The 21,379-nt window shown below is 46.7% G+C and overlaps 2 protein-coding genes across 6 annotated transcripts in view; both read right to left on the bottom strand.

Moving 5' to 3' along the window:
- The window catches only part of TATDN2 (TatD DNase domain containing 2), a 53,268-nt gene extending 48,936 nt beyond the window's left edge, over positions 1–4,332 (bottom strand). For all 3 annotated transcript variants that reach the window (XR_012518884.1, XR_005581915.2, XM_039478587.2), the window contains exons 1-2: positions 3,739–4,332; positions 3,195–3,614 (exon numbers count right to left, since the gene is read on the bottom strand). Coding sequence is in view for 1 of the 3 variants with exons in the window: in XM_039478587.2 (XP_039334521.1) it covers positions 3,195–3,608 (414 nt within the window). In the remaining 2 variants the exon portion in view is untranslated. The remainder of the gene's footprint in view (positions 1–3,194; positions 3,615–3,738) is intronic.
- Positions 4,333–7,948: 3,616 nt separating this feature from the next.
- Positions 7,949–21,379, bottom strand: part of IRAK2 (interleukin 1 receptor associated kinase 2) — an 80,307-nt gene continuing 66,876 nt past the window's right edge. Inside the window, exons 11-13 of one of the 3 annotated variants that reach the window (XM_074404794.1) lie at positions 16,285–16,485; positions 12,984–13,133; positions 7,949–9,893 (exon numbers count right to left, since the gene is read on the bottom strand). In XM_074404794.1, coding sequence (XP_074260895.1) covers positions 9,837–9,893; positions 12,984–13,133; positions 16,285–16,485 — 408 coding nt within the window. In that variant the 3' untranslated portion in view covers positions 7,949–9,836. Of the gene's footprint in view, positions 9,894–12,844; positions 13,134–16,284; positions 16,486–21,379 lie in introns of all 3 variants that reach the window. The other 2 variants (XM_010337786.3, XM_074404795.1) reach the window with 2 other exon arrangements.

The raw sequence follows: 21,379 nt of genomic DNA on the forward strand, positions 1-21,379 counted from the left end.
ACAGGGAAGGTATGAGGTGTCTTGTAATTCATTGAGATGACTCAAGTAGTGTACACTTGGTTTTCAAACTGACAAATGCATGCTCTAGGGAGAGACCTCAGCAGTGCTAGCGATAGACCATCAGGATAATATAAAAATCCTCACTTGACAAGAGTGATCTTTATACAATGCAATTTGTCTTTCCTCTGTAAAGAGCCCTGTATAAATTATCTAATTGCTTAGAAGACAGTCCAGCTGGCACAATTGCTCATGCCTGTAATCTCGATGATTTGGCCGGACAAGGAGAAAGGATAGCTTGAGCCCAAGAGTTCAAGACCAGCCTGGGCAATATAGTAAGACCTTCATCTCTACCAAAAAAAAAAAAAAAAGGCCGGGCGCGGTGGCTCAAGCCTGTAATCCCAGCACTTTGGGAGGCTGAGGCGGGTAGATCACGAGGTCAAGAGATCAAGACCATCCTGGTCAACATGGTGAAACCCTGTCTCTACTAAAAATACAAAAAATTAGCTGGGCATGGTAGCACGTGCCTGTAATCCCAGCTACTCAGGAGGCTGAGGCAGGAGAATTGCTTGAACCCAGGAGGCGGAGGTTGCGGTGAGCCGAGATCGCGCCATTGCACTCCAGCCTGGGTAACAAGAGCGAAACTCCGTCCCAAAAAAAAAAAAAAAAAATGTTTTCAACTGCAGAGTGTGATGGCACATACCCATATTCTCACCTATTTAAGAGGACTGATTGACCCCGGGAGTTTGAGGTTGCAGTGAGTCATGATTGTGCCACTACATTCCAGCCTGGGAAAGAGTTTCAAAAAATAAAATTTTTTTTAAAGAAGAATACAATTCATTGGGCACAGTGGCTTCACACCCGTAATCCCAGCACTTTTGGAGGCTGAGGTGCGCGGATCACTTGAGTTGAGGAGTTTGAGACCAGCCTGGCCAATAAGGCAAAACCTGGTCTCCACTAAAAATACAAAGATTAGCTGGGCATGGTGGCGCACACCTGTAGTCCCAGCTACTTGGGAGGCTGAGGCAGGAGAATTGTTTGAACCTGGGAGGTGGAGGTTGCAGTAAGCCAAGATCAAGCCACTCCACTCACTCTACCTTGGGTGACACAGTAAGAATCTGTCTCAAAAAAAAAAAAAAAAAAAAGGCCGGGCACGGTGGCTCAAGCCTGTAATCCCAGCACTTTGGGAGGCCGAGGCAGGTGGATCACGAGGTCAAGAGATCGAGACCGTCCTGGTCAACATGGTGAAACCCCGTCTCTACTAAAAATACAAAAATATTAGCTGGCGTGGTGGCACGTGCCTATAATCCCAGCTACTCAGGAGGCTGAGGCAGGAGAATTGCCTGAACCCAGGAGGCGGAGGTTGCGGTGAGCCGAGATCGCGCCATTGCACTCCAGCCTGGGTAACAAGAGCAAAACTCCGTCTAAAAAAAAAAAAAAAAAAAAAAAAAATAGGTAACTGTCCCTTATAATAAAATTCATTGTCCTTAGGATAAAGTCCAAATTCCCTTGACTACTAAAACCTCAATGCAATCTGCCCTGTACCTCACTCTCCAGCCTCCATTCTGGGCTCACTGCTCCATGATACCACGTTGTGGGCAGTCATTTGACCACCCCTCCAGCCCTCCCACCAGACTGCTCCCTAGAAGCTCATCACTCCCAGACCCAAGGGTGCTTAGCACAAAATAACCCTCAAATGCTTATTGAAACCATTAAATGGGGTTCTTGCAAAACAAGGCCTCTTTAGCCTTAATGAGAGAAAGATGGGTCTATCCTACAATTAAACCAACCCAGATTAGAGACCACACCCTCGACCCGAGTTCCACGGCTTTAGGACAGCCAGGGATTCAGAACACCTGAAAGACTAAGTAAATTTCCTGCCTCTCCTGGTACCAGGTTTCACTCTATCTGTAATTGTCAATAAAGCTAAATTTAATCAATTGGCATTAGTTTATGCTGTACCCAAGTCTACTGAAATTGTATCAAGGATTAATGGCAAGATTAACTTGTGTGAGCAAAGTCCCATACTTATCTGATTTGAGACACATTCAGCATTCTTAGGCTAAAGACAGGGCTTTTCAACTCACCATTATTTTTGAATTTAAAAAGAAAAAAATCCACGTGCCCACCCATACAAGAGTTCAGTGAGGTCCACATTGAAAAAACCAGAGGCACTTAGCCTAGAAGTTCCCCAAGATAAACAGTCAAATACAGCCTCCTTTTTCAGCTACTCAGAAGAAACCACCAAGACTAGGCTTAAAAAACAAACCAATATTCCTTAGGGCCTGTTTTAATTGCTTTTGTAAAAATAATTTTCTCTAGAGGCAGTCCATCTCATCCCAAATAAGACCGTTTCTCCACTCCTCCACAGGCCGAACTTCTCACTTCTTAAGACCCAGAGCTGCAAAACCTAGAATGCAAACTCTAAGGGGAAAGTGATCTCTGTTTTGTTACTAGACAATCCCAAACACCTAGAACATTGCCTGGCACGAACTAAACGCTCAACAAATATTCGTTCAAAGCCTTGAGTGGATGAGTGAAATAAGTCTTTTCTGTTAAGCCCTCCTTGGTCTGCTCCCAGTACTTATGAAACCCTCTTGTGTGTTTCCATTAGGGAACTAACAATATAACCTCCAAAAAAAAAAAAAAAAAAAACTAGCACCACCAAGCAAAACCCCATCAGGCTGGAAACCATGACTTTAGGGAACAGCCACATTTCTTGGTTCTGTGATACAGAGTGGTTCAAAGAACAATGGCACACAATTCCTTAAACTGACAACTAAATACATCCTTCTCTTGAGCACATAATCCACCTTCTACTGTAGTGATTCTCCAACGGGGCTGCACGTTTACAATAACCTGGGGAGCACTGAAAAATCTGGAAGTCTAGACCACACCTCAGTCCAATAAATCAGTTTCTCTGGGGTAAAAGGCAGGCCCTAAGTATTTTAAAGCTTTCCAAGCAGTTCCAAAGTGCTGCCGAGTTTGAAAACTACCTCTGTACTTAAAACTTCAGGCCACGCCCTGAAGACTGCTTGGTCTTCCAGTTTGGGTGGAGTGGACTACTGAGAAGACCCTCCAGAACCTTCCAGGATGTGACATTCTATTATAGTCTCCCCCTGCCAAAATTCCCATCCCCAACCTCGCAAGCCACGTGGAAGGGGCTTCACCGATTGCAAAGCGTCGCAGCCACCTACCTTAAGGCTGCAGGCTTCCTCCTCTAGAGAAGCCATTTCTTCTAGAAAGGCGTTGGCAGGACGCGGAGGGGATCCCCCTGACGACGACAGGAAACCCCGAGAGCTACGAATCAGGCAGCCTTTGGAAGCGGCCCCGCCCACACCTGGGCCCAAGAAACGGGGGGAAGAGGAGGAGGAGTTATTTCTGCGGCGGGATGAGCCCCAGGATATCCTCCGTGAGCAAGCCACATCGTCCTCCTTCTGGGCTTTCAGGCGCTTGGGGCTGCCGGGCTCTCCCGAAGGCCACGCAGAGCTCTGAGCTGGTCGGCTGGAGGGGGCCACATGGCCGGGCTCCCGGAGGCAGCTGCGCTTGCTGGGACACCCTTCCGACGTGCTGCTCCAGTTGTACTTGACCTTGCGCCTCTCGGACGCCATGGGCACCTGCAAGGTACAGGGAGCCTGGATTCCAACACCACCCTTCCTGGCCGCCCCACCGCAGATTCCCGCCACCCCGGGCCGGGGAGTGCAAGCCACAAATGCAGAGCCAGGGGCTGGCTTCACTGACCTTTCCCTCTTCTTTCCACTGCCCATCACAGTTCTCAAGGTTTCAGAGATGCCGAACCGTGTGGGAGAAGTCAAAACGATTCAAAATTTACTAAAGGCTTCCGTTGGTTCCCAAGCCCACAACGTGCTTCTGAGCTCACCCACCGCTTCACTTTGTACAGCGCTACTTCGGAGATGCCTAAGCGCTTCCGGGGCTACAAAGCGCTTTGATCAGTTTGCAATATAAAGCCCTTCAGAACTGCCAAAGCGCTTCAAGGTCCACACATGGCTGCCGCACCAGCAGCCCAGGGGCCGGCGCTTAGCCCGGAGGCCAGGGCCAGACCCGGCGCCGCAGCCCGCCCAGCTCTCGCGGCCCGAGCAGCCCCGGGCCGGAAGGGGCCCGAGCTGCCCCTCGGGAGCTGGCTGCGCCCCCGTCTGCCGGCTCAGGACGGCCTGCCGGGCTGCCGCCGCTGTACCGCAGGGCAACTCGCCGCCGACCCCAGCCCTACAACCCTCCCGCCGGGCCCCCGCCTGAGCTGCGACCACCCCGGCCTCCTCGGCGTCCGCCGTCCGGAACCAGCCCTGCGGCCCGCAGGCCGGAGAGCGGTGGGGGCGGGACCTGCGCCGAACGGAAGGCGCCCATTGCTCTACCCGCCAAGGGGCGGGACTCCGAGAGAGATAGAGCCCGCCTTTTGGCCAAGAGGCTTGGAGGCGGGACGGAAGCCTTAGGAAACTCGTCCATTGGTCAGAAGCCAGATAGGGCGGAGCCGCTCACGTGGGCTAGAACAGCGGGAAGCTGAGGCGAGCAAGAGGTGCAGGCGGGCGGCGTCTGCGGATGCGCCTCATCTGAGGCTGCTGGCCTCAGCGCCCGCACCTGTGCCGGAGCCTTTCAGACCTGGATTCGCTCATCGAACCCACGCTAAACCGTGCGTGCTGAGCCTTACGACCCCACATTATAAGCAGAAAACTGTGGCTCAGAGAGACCAAGTGAGACACCCAGAAAGGGGAAGAATTAGAAGGCACCGAAGAAAAAAAAAAGACTACACAAAAATGTGGAATAGCCCCCTGGTGAAAAATATCTAGACGGCTGGGCGCGGTGGCTCACGCCTGCAATCCCAGCATCTTGGGAGGCCGAGGCGGGAGGATGGCTCGAGCTCAGGAGTTCGAGACCAGCCTGGCCAACAGGGTGCGATCTCTACAAAAAATAAAATTAGCTGGGCGTGGTCCCAGCTACTCAAAACTGAGGTGGGAGAATCACTTGAGCCCCAGAAGTCCAGACTGCAGTGAGCTGTGATCGCGCCACTGCACTCCAGCCTGGAGGACAAAGCAAGACCCTGTCTCAATTTAAAAAAAAAAAAAAAAAAAAAAAAAAAAAAATCAAAGACAAGGTACGAATATAGAAAAATCCTTACAACACATGACAAAGGGCCGATATTCGATGTAGCAACTCTCCCAAAATATAAGATAGTATTAAAACTGGAAAAGGAGGCCGGGTCCAGTGGCACACATCTGTAATCCCAGTGCTTTGAGAGGCCGAGGGTTCAAAACCAGCCTGGGCAACATGTCGAAACCCCGTCTACTGAAACACAAAAATTAGCCAGGTGTGGTGGTGGGTGCTTGTAGTCCCAGCTACTCAGGAGGCTGAGGTGGGAGGCTCCGTTGAGCCTGGGAAGTCGAGGGTGCAGTGAACCAAGATTACCCCACTGCACTGCAGCCAGGGAGATAAAGCGAGACCCTGTCTCCAGGAAAAAAAAAAAAAGCAAAGGAAGCAATGATCAAAAACAAATTATGAAAGGCTCTTAAACAAAAGAAAGATGACTCCACCTCAGCCGTTTAAAAAGTACGTATAAAATTATAATTTTCCACTCGTTAAATTGGGAATAATCAAAAAACAAGATAATATACCTTGTGGCTAAGAATGTGGAGACATGCACTCCCATACATCCTTGATGTAGTGTTAATTGATACAATCTCCTTGGAAGGTGGCATTGTCTATAGCAGCTGGAATGAAAACAAAACCTCAATCTCCATCAGTAGGAGCTGGTTATACACATTAAGGAATATCCATACAATGGAATGTAAGGCAAAAAGAATGAAGTGATCTAAACTTACTGTTGAGGAGCAATGGCCAAAAAAGTCATGAAAAAACAAAGGACCTAGAAAAGCATGAGGCAGGGCGTGGTGGCTCACGCCTGTAATCCAAGCACTTTGGAGGCCAAGGCAGGCGGATCACCTGAGGTCGGGAGTTCAAGACCAGCCTGACCAACATGGTGAAACCCTGTCTTTAAAAGAAAAAAAAAAAAAAGCATTAATGAAATTCACGTGTGGCTAGATAGAGAGCAGTGGCCCACAAAGATAAATGTGGCTTTCTTCAAATCCCTGAGGGTAACCACTCTGTGTGTTTGTTTCTCACAGCTTTGAGATATAATTTACATACCATAAAATTCACTCATTTAAAGTGTATGAGTGACAGGTGCAGTGGCTCACACCTGTAATCCCAGCACTTTGGGAGGCCGAGGCAGGTGGATCACAAGATCAGAAGTTCGAGACCAAACTCACCAACATGGTGAAACCCCATCTCTAATTTTTAAAAAATACGAAAATTAGTTGGGCATGGTGGTGCGCACCTGTAATCCCAACTACTTGGGAGGCTGAAGCAATAGAATCAATCGCTTGAACCCAGGAGGCGGAGGTTGCAATGAGCCAAGATTATGCCATTCCACTCCAGCCTGGGCAACAGAGCAAGACTCTGTCTCAAAAAAAAAAAAGTATGACCAGCTGGCCTGGTGACTCACTCCTATAATTCCAGCAAGACTGTAATCTATTTTCTGTCTTGATAGGTTTGCCTATTCTGACAAAATTAAAAATGGAATCATACAATATGTGACAAGCTTTTGCTTAACATGATCTCAAGGTTCATCTATGTTGTAACATGTATCAATACTTTTTTCTATGGCTGAGTAACATTCCATTGTATGAATAAACCACATTTCATTTATCCACTCATCAGTTGGTGGATATTTGGGTTGTTTCAACTTTTTGGCTGTTATGATTCATGCTGTTATAAACATTGGTGTGCAGGCTTTTGTGTGGATGTGTTTTCATTTCTATTGAGTAGACACCTAAGCATAGAATTGCTAGGTCATGTGGAACCTGTTTTACCTTTTAAGGAAGTGCCAAACTGTTTTCCAAAGTGCTCACCATTTTCAGTTTCCACCAGCAGTTTGTGTGGGCTCCAACTTCTCCACATCGTAGCCAACCCTTGTTTCTGTCTTTGATTATAGCTATCCTAGTGAATGTGAAGTGGCATCTCATAGAGGTTTTGATTTGCATTTCCCTGACTACTAATTAAGTTGAGCATCACCTCTGTTTTGCATCACCTTTGGAAGGATACTCCAACCTAGTGACAGTGGTTGCCTTTGGGAGGAAGAAACTGGAGGCTAAGATCACAATGAGAAAAAGCCTGCCTTCTCACCATGTAACCTTTGTACTGTTTGGATTTTTAAATCCTCTATTAACCTAAAAAAAAAAAAATTCAGGCTTTCCCTATGGGGGATCCATGAAAAGACATCATGGTACCCGTGATTGTCTGGAATTCATATACTCAGAATGTGCATGTATATAGTTATACCTGGCTGAGCAGAAGTCTATAGCTTTCATCCAAATCCCAAAGAGATTCACTGACTTCTCCAAAAATAGGTGAAAACCTAGTCTAGAAATGCAAGTATGTCTGGATAACCAGGAACCTATTAGTGTCAGCCCTCTATTGCTCAAACAGCCCTGGAAACACCCTGCTTATAATTGTAAGGTGTTTGCAACAGGTCACGTCCTGTTTAGGGCACAAAATGCACATTCACCTTGAATCCTCACAGACACCAGAGCTGAAGACAGTGTTGTCTGTACAGATCACTGTCCACCTGGCTGGGACCCAATTCAGCTACATCACATGTCAAGCCAAAGCTGTCCTTACTGGGGAGTTACTATATGCTTTTCCCAGGCAGGACCTACCCCTGACAACAAGCCCATGAAATGGGTACTTTTTCTTCGCAGTGTACAGATGAGGAAGCAGAGCCTCACAGTAACTCCCTACCCGGGCCCAAGATCATGTAGCTATTCACAGCCAACAGTGAGAGCCAGGATCCTAGCTAGCTCTCAGCTACCCCGTCTCAAGGATGCAGAGCGCCTCCTCTAAACAAATTCTTCTAGACACGAAACTAATTACAAGTTGTCTGTTGACTTTACATATTTTTATTAAATAAAAAGAAATCACTATAGAATCATTTTAAATAGGACATTTCTCCCAGTGAATTTAAAATAGAATCTGTTTCACAAAAATATAAGAAACATGACTTGCCGGGCGCGGTGGCTCAAGCCTGTAATCCCAGCACTTTGGGAGGCCGAGGCGGGTGGATCACGAGGTCAAGAGATCAAGACCATCCTGGTCAACATGGTGAAACCCCGTCTCTACTAAAGATACAAAAAATTAGCTGGGCATGGTGGCACGTGCCTGTAATCCCAGCTACTCAGGAGGCTGAGGCAGGAGAATTGCTTGAACCCAGGAGGCAGAGGTTGCGGTGAGCCGAGATCGCGCCATTGCACTCCAGCCTGGGTAACAAGAGTGAAACTCTGTCTCAAAAAAAAAAAAAAAAGAAAGAAACATGACTTTTCAGATATTTACACACTTAATAATCATTAGGTACATGGCAGAAATATACATTTAATACCTTTTTATTTTATAAAACAGGACAAGTGCATTTCCCAAGTGCTTCTATAGCCACTGTCTCATCTGTTCCTCCCAACAGCCCAGGGATGGAGAACAAGCAGGTGTTATCTTACAAAGAAACTGAGGTCCCAAAAATTAAATGGCTGACTTAATTAGCAGCAGAATCAGACATGAAATGCAGTCTCCTGATTCTTCATCCAGTTATAAATAACACATGTTCTTAGGTGGGTGTGGTGGCTCATGCCTGTAATCCCAGCACTTTGGGAGGCCAAGGTGGGTGGATCACAAGGTCAGGAGTTTGAGACCAGCCTGGCCAATATGGTGAAACCCCGTCTCTACTAAAAATATAAAAATTAGTCAGGCATGGTGGTGGGCATCTATAGTCCCAGCTACTCAGGAGGCTGAGGCAGGAGAACCACTTGAACCTGGGAGGCAGAAGCTGCAGTGAGCCGAGGTCGCACCACTGCACTCCAGCCTAGGCAAGAGAGAGAGACTGTCTCAATAAATTAACAAAATAAAAGCTCCATTTAAAAAACACTAATATTAATGGGATGGGAAGATAAAGGCGCCAGGCAGTGACTAAATAAATATGTGAGTTGCAAGATTTCCGATACAGGCAGTGGAAAGCTTGTAGAGTGCTTCGCCAGGTGTCTGCCATTTGTAGAACTTGAGACCTGGAGAGGTGAGTCAAGAACTGCACTGAGCCACGAGTTGAAAGTCTTTCAGAACAGGCACAGTGGCTCCAACCTGTAATCCCAGCACTTCGGGAGGCCGAGGTGGGAGGACTGCTTGGGCCCAGGACTTCAAGACCAGCCTGGGCAACATAGAGAGACCCCATCTCTACAAAAAAATAAACATAAAAACTGAAAAAAGACTTTCAGAGCATGAAAGCTTGCAGGCTGTCAGCAAATACCACCTAGAGATCTTAGCTCCAGAAAATGCTATGGCATTGCAGAATGCTCCGCCAGTGGTGGGGGGACAGGAGCTGCTGAGGTAATGGAATCTGCAGGGGTGGTTATCATCACACAGTCCCTGGAACCACAAAATCACCCACATCCTGGGCCCATGTACAGGATTTCCACTTCAGTCTCCTCCTCCTGCATTAGCTAACAAAGCCCAGAAAGGAAGAGGCTTCATGGATTTTTGTGTCTCTAAAAGCTGAGGGCCCTTCTCTCCCAGCTCATTCCAGTGAAATGAAGTTTCCCTCCCACCCAGGAGAGCTGAGGTTTTGTTGCATATTTCCAGGCAGGTCTTGGATTCCGCCTCAGACCTTTCTCTTGATCTGATGCTCATCTTTCCTACTAAGGACAAGGGTCCTCAGCTGTGATCCAGTCATCAGGGGCCAAAGAGCTCAACGCTGTCCAGTTTCTCCTCTTTGTAGAGCAGAATATTCTCCATCAGTTTCCTTTTGGCCTCATTGATTTCAATTTGCCACGAAGCCTCTGTAGCTGATGCTTAACAGAAAGGAAAGAAGAGCGACTTGCATGAAAGCTACTATCATTATAATTCTTAGATTCACTTAAATCAGGTTTCTGAATCAGGTCCTGAGTGTAATGCGCATTTCTCTTTTGTTCCCCTTTCTTTTCTTTTTCCTTTTTCTTTTTTTTTTTTTGAGATAGGGTCTCACTCTTGCCCAGGCTGGAGCGCAATTGTGCAATCTCTGCTCACTGCAACCTCCACCTCCCAGGTTCAAGCAATTCTCCTGCCTCAGCCTCTCAAGGAACTGGGATTACAGGTGCACATCACCACACTCAGCTAATTTTTTTGCATTTTAGTAGAGATGGGGTCTCACAGTGTTGCCCAGAGTACTCTCAAACTCCTGAGCTTAAGTAATCCACCTGCCTCAGTCTCCCAAAGTGCTAGGCTTACAGGCCTGAGCCACTGTGCCCAGCTAATATTTTTTTTTCAGACAGAGTCTCACTCTGTTGCCCAGGCTGGAGCAATCTCTGCTCACTGCAACTTCCGTCTCCTGGGTTCAGGCGATTCTCCTGTCTCAGCCTTCCAAGTAGCTGTGATTATAGATGTGCACCACCACACCCAGCTAATTTTCTATTTTTTATATACATATATTCTTAGTAGAGACAGGGTTTCATGATGTTGGCCAGGCTAGTTTCGACTCCTGACCTCAAGGGATCCACCTGACTCAGTCTCCCAAAGTGCTGGGATTATAGGCCTGACCAGCCACATCTGGCTAATTTTTGCATCTTTTGCAGAGATGGGTTTTCACTATGTTGCCCAGGCTGATCTTTAACTCCTGGACTCAATCAATCTGCCCACCGCAGCCTCCCAAAGTACTAGGATTACAGGCACGAGTCACTGTGCCCAGTTGTAATAAGCATTTTCATCTCCTCTGCCTTTGCAGGAAGCCCTGCAATCTACCCTGACCTTCCAGAAAGGAGAGGGTTTCCCTGTTCCTCTTTATGGTGTTGAGGGGTGGGAGGGTGGAGTGAAAAAAAATGTTCACATCCTGTCTTTCTTCTTCCTCTCCCCTCCCCATGACAAGAGGAGTAAAAGGAGAAACAGGAGTGATCAGAGCCTGGGACATTCATTGAACCATGTTTACTAAGGGACAGGGACACTGCATTGAAAGGGCATTCCATTTTTTTTAATTTCAGAAAGAAACCTGGTATCCTTGGACCTGAATGGCAGGAATGGAAGGTATCTTTTTTTTTAATTTTCCTGAGATCTGCCTCCCAGGTTCAAGCAATTCTGCCTCAGCCTCCCAAGTAGCTGGGATTACAGGCACCTGCCACCACACTGGGCATTGCAGGCACCTGCCACCACACCTGGCTAAGTTTTGAATTTTTAGTGGAGAGTGGGAGCGGGGGCGGGGGTGGGGGCGGGGGCGGGGGCGGGAGTGGGGGTTCACCAAGCCAAGCTGGTCTCGAACTCCTGACCTTATGATCTGCCCACCTTGGCCTCCCAAAGTGCTGGGATTACAGGTGTGAGCCACCCAACCAAAAGTATCATCTTCTTTTTTTTTTTTTGAGACAGAGTTTTGCTCTTGTTGCCCAGGCTGGGTTGCAATGGCACAATCTTGGTTTACCGCAGTCTTCTGGCTCCTGGGTTCAAATGATTCTCCTGCCTCAGCCTCCCAAGTAGCTGGGATTACAGGCACGTGCCACCATGCCCAGCTAATTTTGTATTTTTAGTAGAGATGGGGTTTCTCCATGTTGGTCAGGCTGGTCTTGAACTCCCAACCTCAGATGATCCACCCACCTTGGCCTCCCAAAGTGCTAGGATTAAAGGCATGAGCCACCATGCCTGGCTGGTTTTTTTTTTTTTTTTTTTTTTTTTGAAACAGAGTCTCACTCTGTTGCCCAAGGTTGAAGTGCAATGGCATGATCTTGGCTCACTGCAACCTCCGCCTCCCGGGTTCAGATTCTCATGCCTCAGCCTCCCGAGCAGCAGGGACTACAGGCACCTGCCACCATACCTGGCTAATTTTTATATTTTTAGTAGAGATGGGGTTTTACCAAGTTGGCCAAACTGGTCTTGAACTCCTGACCTCAGGTGATTCACTCACCCTAGCCTCCCAAAGTGCTGGGATACAGGCGTGAGCAACCACACCCAGTCTGGGAGGTATCTTTAGAAGTGACTGGTCAGGATGGTGTTTGTGTTGTAAAGTGAGGATAAAGAGGCAGACAGGAACAGAGCACATGGGGCCTTGAGGACTTTAAACAAGGGATGACATGCATTGTGTTTTTTGTTTTGTTTTGTTGTGAGACGGAGTCTCGTTCTGTCACCCAGGCTGGAGTGCAGTGGTGCGATCTCGGCTCACTGCAACCACCGCCTCCTAGGTTCAAGCTATTCTCTTGCCTCAGTCTCCCGAGTAGCTGGGATTACAGGCACACGCCACCATACCTGGCTAATTTTTTTTATTTTTAGTAGAAACGGGGTTTCGCCATGTTGGCCAGGCTGGTCTCAAACTCCTGACCTCAGCTGTTCCACCCACCTCAGCCTCCCAAAGTGCTGGGATTACAGGCGTGAACCACCAAGCCTGGCTCACCTTGTGTTTTTAAAAACTACTCTGGCTGGCTCCTGGAGAAGGACCTGGTGAGGGAGGGGCCCGAGTGGATGGAGGAGGACTCTGGGAGGCTGTACAATCCCCTGAGGACAGAAGCTCAGACGAAGGGGGAATGCAGAGAAAGAAGTAGATGAAGGTGAGAGAGATTTAGGAGGCAAATGGACAGGACTGGGTGATTGACTGGACATGGTCCAGGGCAGTGAGGGAAGGGAGGTGTCAAGGATGCCTCCGAGGTTTCTCTGTGAAAAACTGGCTGGTTGGTGAAGGGCTGAATAACCAAATGAAGGAGTGAATGAGGGTAACAGAAAGAAAAAATGATGGCCTGAAGTTGGGGGGGACACACATGAGCATCTATATGCACTCCGACCTCCAGCTTACCATCCTGGGGAGGTTCTGGGCCAACACAGGCCTCAGAGGAGGAGTCGGCCTCCCTTCCCACGATGGCCCGCAGCCTTCCTTCCCCATTCTGCATGGGGAGAAGTGGGGCAGCAGCCCCGGCCCAGGGTGCCACACTCACGGAGGAGGCATCAAGGCTGGAATTGTCCACATCGTCTGTTTCCTCTGGGGTGTTGGAAGAAGAGCCTGTAGCCTCAGAAAGCCCACTCCAATGGAGCAAGGTCTCCTGACCTCGGAGCCGCTCTTCAACAGCAGCTACAGAGCCACGCACCTTTGGGAGAAGAGCGACAAGGGAGCTCATCAGGAATTCTCTCTGAAATAAAAATGCTAACACCTGGCCTCCCAGCAAAGAGGAGGCCAGGGGCAGACTGGAGAACCAAATGCTGGTTGCTTTGTCTGAAAAAGCAGCACCATTCCTTTGAAAAGACCTGCACTTGCCCACCACCTGCCCTGCCATAGATGAAACGATACTACCCAACATGGGCTGATCATATACCCCACTCCTCTGGCCATAGGGATTAGTCTACATTTGGGCATGTGATCCAAGCAGGCCAATCAGAATTCTTCCCTGAAACTTTTCCACCTAGTGGTAGAACCAGATGCCCCACCACACTCAGAAAACCAATTTACAGTAGGGGAAAATACAAGCTCAACACAGAATAAAGCAGAGGCAAGCAACAGAGAAAGAGAGAGCCACAGACACAGAGACATGATGGCTGTACCTATGGTGTTTGAGACCGTGGGTCTAACTTCCCTGAAACCAACGCAATGCCTGTCCTCTCTGCTGTTTGGTTAAATGAGCCACTAAGTTCCTTCATTCACTAATTCACTCATTCATATTCTTCCCCTCTCCCTTTGTCTGTGTGTGTGCACATGTAAGTGTGTGTGTGAGACAGAGAGAGTGTGTAAGAGTTTAAGTTCCTAACACTTTCAATCAGAAAAACACAAATAATATAGATTTTGCCCTGGAAGGTTTTTCTGGTTAGAGAGGTTAGGAAAATTAGACGGAAGCAAGGAAGGAATGTTTCTTCTTCATACACACACATAAAGCACACACACATATACCCATAATAACAATAACAAATCTCATCTCAGTGCCTTGCAAAAAATTCAGTATACTAATGTATCCATTTCATACACAATGCATGAGCTTTTATAGATAAAAAACTAAAAGGTCAGAAAAGTTCCCTGCCTAAAGCCACCCAGCCAGTCCACTAAATGGCAAAGGTGACCCCCAAACCCAGGCCTGCTTCTCGTCTGGTCCCTGACCCAGCTGGTCTCTCATCTTCCTAGCTTGGTTGTGATCTACTAAGAGCAAAGGCCGTCTCCTACCTCTTTGTATACCTAAAGTGCCCTATCCCCTTTATTCTACATGGCAACCCTCTCATCCTTCAAGACCCAGGTCACATGTTATTTCTTTTTTTTTTTTTTTTTTTTGATACGGAGTTTCGCTCTTGTTACCCAGGCTGGAGTGCAATGGCGTGATCTCGGCTCACCGCAACCTCCGCCTCCTGGGTTCAGGCAATTCTCCTGAGTAGCTGGGATTACAGGCACGCGCCACCATGCCCAGCTAATTTTTTGTATTTTTAGTAGAGATGGGGTTTCACCATGTTGACCAGGATGGTCTCGATCTCTTGACCTCGTGATCCACCCGCCTCGGCCTCCCAAAGTGCTGGGATTACAGACTTGAGCCACCGCACCCGGCCACATGTTATTTCTTTTTTTCTTTTTTTCTTTTTTTTTGAGATGGAGTTTCGCTCTTGTTACCCAGGCTGGAGTGCAATGGCGCGATCTCGGCTCACCGCAACCTCCGCCTCCTGGGTTCAGGCAATTCTCCTGCCTCAGCCTCCTGAGTTGCTGGGATTACAGGCACACGCCACCATGCCCAGCTACTTTTTTTGTATTTTTAGTAGAGACGGGGTTTCACCATGTTGACCAGGATGGTCTCGATCTCTTGACCTCGTGATCCACCCGCCTCGGCCTCCCAAAGTGCTGGGATTACAGGCTTGAGCCACCGTGCCCGGCCCACATGTTATTTCTTAAGATAAATCTTTACAGTAGATATTTGTCAAGCTAAAGACTGCATTTCCTTGTAGCTAGATGAGGCCATGTAACTAGTTTCTGCTCTCCATTATGTGAGAAAAATGCATTTCCAGATCACATCTTTAAAAGAAAGGGAGTGTGTCCACCTCTTTCTTTTATCCCTCTTTCACTGGCTGGAATGCAGGTGTGATGGCCTGGGTAAGAGCAGCCATCTTAGACCCTGAAACGGAAGCCACATGGTAAGTATAGCAGAGCAACAATATAGAAGGAGCCTGGGTCCCCAATACCATGGCACTGCCACATTAGCACTGGACTGGGCAAATTCAAACTGTTACACTACAGAGAACAGCCATGTATCTTGTTTAAACCACTGCATTTTGCACTTTTTCTGTTATAGTAGTTTCACCTCCACCTGAAGTGATACATTGAATAAAATAATGGCATGAATAAAAGGATTAAAGTCTTTTTTTTTTTTTTTTTTCTGAACATAGCTGAAAACTGCGCCAAGAAGGGAATAAAGTCTTACTGAAAGAATAATTGGTTGAAGGAGACAGATCTTTTCAGAATATAAACCTGATTATGTTCTACCTCTCCTTAAAACCCTTAGTGAGCCCAGGCACAGTGGCTCACGCCTGTAACCCCAACACTTTGGGAGGCCAAGGCAGGCAGATCATCTGAGGTCAGGAGGTCGAGAGGTCTAGAGCAGCTTGGCCAACATAGTGAAACCCCGACTCTACTAAAAATACAAAAAGTAACTGGGTGTGATGGTGCACGCCTGTAGTCCTAGCTACTCAGGAGGCTGAGGCAGGAGAACTGCTTGAACCCAAGGGATGGAGATTGCGGTGAGCAGAGACTGCACCACTGCACTCCAGCCTAGGGGACAGAGCGAGATTCTGGACACCATCCAGGGAGGGAGCCTTGGGCAGCCAAGTTTTCATGCTGGACCCGCCACACCATGCCTGATTGGCCAAGCGGTGGACACCTGACCTGAGTTCAGCCAATCAGGTTCTCCCCCTGCCGTGGGACACAGGATGGAGGCTCATTCTCTCCATTATAACCTGCGGGCAGAGCCGTTCCATACCAGAGAGCATGCAGGAAAGGAGAAGGCTCCTGTACGGAAGGGGGAACAAAGCCGATTCACAGGGAGTTCTGTTACCACCCACGGGCTTGGTCCTGCACCCTGAGGCCCTGCACCTCCCTTGTCCTTAGGGTCCTCACTATCCATCCCTATACGGCCTGTAGCTGATGAGAGCTCCGGGAGGTTCTGCTGCTTGCAAGCAAACACAGCCATGGTTTGTGCACCAGGCCTCTGTGAAGGGGCCGTCCGGATGAGGCGGTCCCACCCGCACAGGCACTAGGCCACTGCCAGCGAGGCTCACCTCCTGCAGGCTGGCGTTGCGCCTCCGCAGGCACAGGCAGGCGGCCATAGCCAGGGCCTCGGCGCAGTCCTCGGGCAGCCTTCCCGCACCCTTCTCCAGGTATTTCTGGCAGATCTCCTTTGCCATCACCTTCTTCACGTCCGTCTCCCTGGACCAAAGCGAGGTGGTGCTGCTTGGAATTTCACTGAGGAGTAAATCCTTCTGTGGGAAGAAGTGTGGAAACGCCCTTGTGTGAGCTGCTGGTCTGCGAGAGCCAACGCACGTGCCCCACTCACCTCCAGAGCTGCAAAAAAAATGCTCGGAAAAGCAGCAGGATCTTGTAAGAATAAATGCAAGGATTTCAGAAAGAAGTGAAACACCCAAGAAATGGAGAAGGACTCAATTTCTTATATGCACAGGACACTCCATAGTGAACTCATGTCACAAATACGAGTTCTTAATTTTTCCAGGCCTTTGCTGGTTCGTCAGGAAAATAGGAACGAAAATACCTACACCAGGGCCAGGCATGGTGGCTCATGCCTGTAATCCCAGCACTCTGGGAGGCTAAGGCAGGTGGATCACTTGAGGTCAGGAGTTCGAGACCAGCCTGGCCAACATGGCAACACCCCGTCTCTACTAAAAATACAAAATAGCTGGCCGTGGTAGCACACGCCTGTAATCCCAGCTGCTAGGGAGGCTGAGGCAGAGGAATTGCTTGAACCCAGAGGGAGGGTGGGCGGAGATCACGGCACTGCACTCCAGCCTCGGCGACAGGGAAATTCTGTCTTAAAAAAAAACATAAAATAACTACACCTAGGACTAACACACCATTAAATAAAACAGTGCACCTAAAGCACAAAGACTAACACCTGACATGGAATATTCAATAGTCTTTTAGTGATAATAACTAACAGTAATAATAGTTACCATTTATATGGTACTTACTACATGATGAGCACTTACATAATCTTATTAACAAATAAATGGACAATCTCTTATGATATAAACATTTCAAATACAGGATTCTGACCTATGTATACATAACAGGACAGCTACTATAAAGAAAATATTATGTCTATTGATACTTTTTATACATTTTATATTTACATATATTTTATATTTTGTATGACATAAAATGCAGGAATCTGAACTATGCATACAATAGAATATATGCTATATAAATAATTTTATACAAATATGTAAGTATATTTATTTAAGTTATATGTTGTATATTTCATGAATAATATGGTATATATGATTAGCATATATATAAATGTTACAAATACACTGTGTTTAATACTGTAAAAAAAATGTACTGTAGGCCAGGCGCAGTGCCTCACACCTGTAATCCCTTTACAGGGAGGCCAAGGCAGGCAGATCACTTGAGGTCAGAAGTTCGAGACCAGCCTGGCCAAGATAGTTAAACCTCATATCTACTAAAAATACAAAAAAAAAATTAGCTGGGCATGGTGGCATGCACCTGTGATCCCAGCTACTCAGGAAGCTGGGGCACAAGAATTGCTTGAACCCGGGAGGCAGAGGTTGGAGTGAGCCGAGATGGTGCCACTGCACTCCAGCCTGGGCAACAAAGCAAGATTCTATCTCAGGGGAAAAAAAACCTGTTTTATATATATACACATATATAGAGAGAGAAGAGCAAGCTTAAATATACTAAAAGTTAAATATATTGTAAGAAAATTAATATGTAATATAATTATGGATACTATGGACAGTTATAGTGTATTAATCTATTATATAATTATATTACCATGAAATATTTCTAGTATATTTGTATAAATAATATAACATTTATATATAATTTTTATACATTCATACATGTTTGTCATATATAATGTTTTGTGTACTTTTAAAATAATGTTATATCTGGCTAGAATCACAGAGAACACCAATGTGTTAAAAAAAATTTTTTTAATTAAAATATGAAATAAAATGTCATCGATGTGCATATTTATAACTATATGTTATAAAATATATAGTATTTTATATGGTTTCACATGTAAATAATATAACTTTATATATAAGTATTTCAATGTACTTTATGTGTTACATACCATATGCTGTATGCATTACATATATTGCATATTTCATCTACATAAGATACAAAAATCTGATGAAAATCCATGCTGTAAATAAAATGTAAATATATAGGTAATACAAACTATCTCTCTATATACATACACAAAATAAAGACCAGTGGGCAGGTTGCCAAATATTAGTAGTTGTATCTTCAGGAGTGATTTCTATTTTTTTTTGTTTTTTAGAGGCAGGGTCTTACTCTGTTTCCCAGGCTGGAGTACAGTGACGTGATCATGGCTCACTGTAACCTCGAATTCCCAGGCTCAAGCAATCCCCTGCCTCAGTCTCCAGAGTAGCTAGGACTGTCAGCATGCACCACAATGCCTGGCTAACTTTTGTATTTTTTGTTGAGACAGAGTTTCACTATGTCGTCCAGGCTGGTCTCAAACTCCTGGCCTCAAGCTATATACTCTTGCCTTGGTTTCCCAAAGTAGTGAGATTACAGGCATAAGCCACCATGCCTAACCCTCTATTTTATTGTTCGTACTTTCCTATATTTACCACATTCTCTATATTCTGGTTTTGCATTTAAACTCTTAAAAATAGTCTAGGCACAGTAATATAATCACAGCTCACCACAGTCTCAACCTTCTCAGTTCAATCAGTCCTCCCTCCTCAGCCTCCCAAGTAGCTGGGACTACAGGCACATACCACTGTACTTGGCTAACTTTTTGATTTTTTGTAGAGATGAGGTCTCAACATGTTGCCCAGACTGGTCTTGAACTTCTGGGCTCAAGTAATCCTCCTGCCTTGATATCTCAAAGTGCTCAGATTATAGGTGTGAGCCACTGTGGCCAACTTAAATGTTTATCTTTTAAAAAAATACTAGTGTTTAAAACTGATTATTAAGAACAGCAGAAGTTTATTATTTTCTTTTTTTCTAGAGGTAGGGTCTCACAACTTGCTCCAACTGGAAACCTGCCATCATTGCTATGTATCTTCATGCAAAGACTATGATGATCATCAAAGAAAGTACTGAAGACACCTGGTGTTTAAACAGGGGTTGGGGGTACTGAGAACCCATGATTAAACGATGTCGGGGGAACTTCACCATGAAGGAGTTCACAGCTCCACCTGAAACCACTGATCAATCTTAGCACCAAAACCTGAATACACTGATCAGTCTTTTTTTTTTTTTTTTTTTTTTTGAGACGGAGTTTCGCTCTTGTTACCCAGGCTGGAGTGCAATGGCGCGATCTCGGCTCACCGCAACCTCCGCCTCCTGGGTTCAGGCAATTCTCCTGCCTCAGCCTCCTGAGTAGCTGGGATTACAGGCATGCGCCACCATGCCCAGCTAATTTTTAGTATTTTTAGTAGAGACGGGGTTTCACCATGTTGACCAGGATGGTCTCGATCTCTCAACCTCGTGATCCACCCGCCTCGGCCTCCCAAAGTGCTGGGATTACAGGCTTGAGCCACCGCGCCCGGCCAAGTCTTAGCACTAAAAGTAGGACAACAGGCTACGCGCCCCTTGTAGTGAAGCAATGGGAGGCTCACAGCGCCTCTAGGAAGAGTGTTCTTGACAAAGGCATTGATCATGGCTCTAAACAAGTCACAACGGCTAACTGGCAAATACAGGAAATATGAGGAATAGAGAAACAAGGAAAGGAGACCACAGAATGTAATCAGCAAAACCCAGGATGTGAGACAGTCTGTCTATATAAGGCAAATGACCCATTCTATGCAAAAATGCAACAACATCCAAAATGAAAAAGGGCATTGCAGGAGAGGTTGTAAGACGTTAAGAGTCTTAAGAAACATAACCATGGCCGGGTGTGGTGGCTCACGCCTGTAATCTCAGCACTTTGGGAGGCTGAGGCAGGCAGAATGCTTGAGCCCAGGAGTTCAAAACCAGCCTGGGCAAAAAAGCGTAGGTCCCATCTCCATATAAAAACAAAAATAGGGACCAGGCGCAGTGGCTCAAGCCTGTAATCCCAGCACTTTGGGAGGCCAAGGCGGGTGGATCACGAGGTCAAGAGATGGAGACCATCCTGGCCAATATGGTGAAACCCCATCTCTACTAAAAATACAAAAATTAGCTGGGTGTGGTGGCGTGTGCCTGCAGTCCCAGCTACTCAGGAGGCTGAGGCAGGAGAATTGCTTGAACCCAGGAGGCGGAGGTTGCAGTTAGCTGAGATCATGCCACTGCACTCTAGCCTGGCGCCTGGTGACAGAGCATGACTCTGTCTCAAAAAAAAAAAAATTAAAATTAAACATAAGTGGTTAAAATTGGGGGCAAAAGTTTACCTTTCTCTTCATTTCTACACTCCAAAGGTAACCCTTGCTAATAATTTTCATTATAATACTTTCTGGTATACAGATATAATTATTTTGGTTATATATTTACTTATGTAATAATTAAAATAGTATCCTAAGAGCTATTAAAATAATAGCAATATCAGCCTGGACAATATAACAAGACTCCGTCTCTACAAATTAAAAATTTTAAATGGCTGGGCACAGTGGCTCACACTTATAATCCCAGCCCTTTGGGAGGCCAAGGCGGGAGGATAATATGAGGTCAGGAGTTCGAGACCAGCCTGGCCAACATGGTGAAACTCTGTTTCTATTAAAAATAAAAAATTAGACAGGTGTGATGGCATGTGTCTGTAGTCTCAGCTACTCAGGAGGCTGAGTCAGGAGAATCACTTGACCCTGGGAGGCGGAAGTTGCAGTGAGCCAAGATCACGCCACTGCACTCCAGCCTGGGTGACAGAGTGAGACTCCATCTAAAAAAAAACAACAAAAAAAAAACATTGCGGGGTGCAGTGGGGCATGCCTGTAGTCCCAGCTACTCGGGAGGCTGAGGTGAGAGGATCGCTTGAGTCCAGGAGTTCTGGGCTGTAGTGCACTATGCTGATCGGGCGTCCGCACTAAGTTTGGCAACAATATGGTGACCTCCCAGGAGTGGGGGACCACCAGGTTGCCTAAGGAGGAGTGAACTGGCCCAGATTGAAAACGGAGCAGGTCAAAACTCCTTTGCTGATCAGTAGTGGGATCTCGCCTGTGAATAACCAAC

This window comes from Saimiri boliviensis, chromosome 8 (assembly GCF_048565385.1).
Source record: "Saimiri boliviensis isolate mSaiBol1 chromosome 8, mSaiBol1.pri, whole genome shotgun sequence".
Lineage (NCBI taxonomy): Eukaryota > Metazoa > Chordata > Mammalia > Primates > Cebidae > Saimiri > Saimiri boliviensis.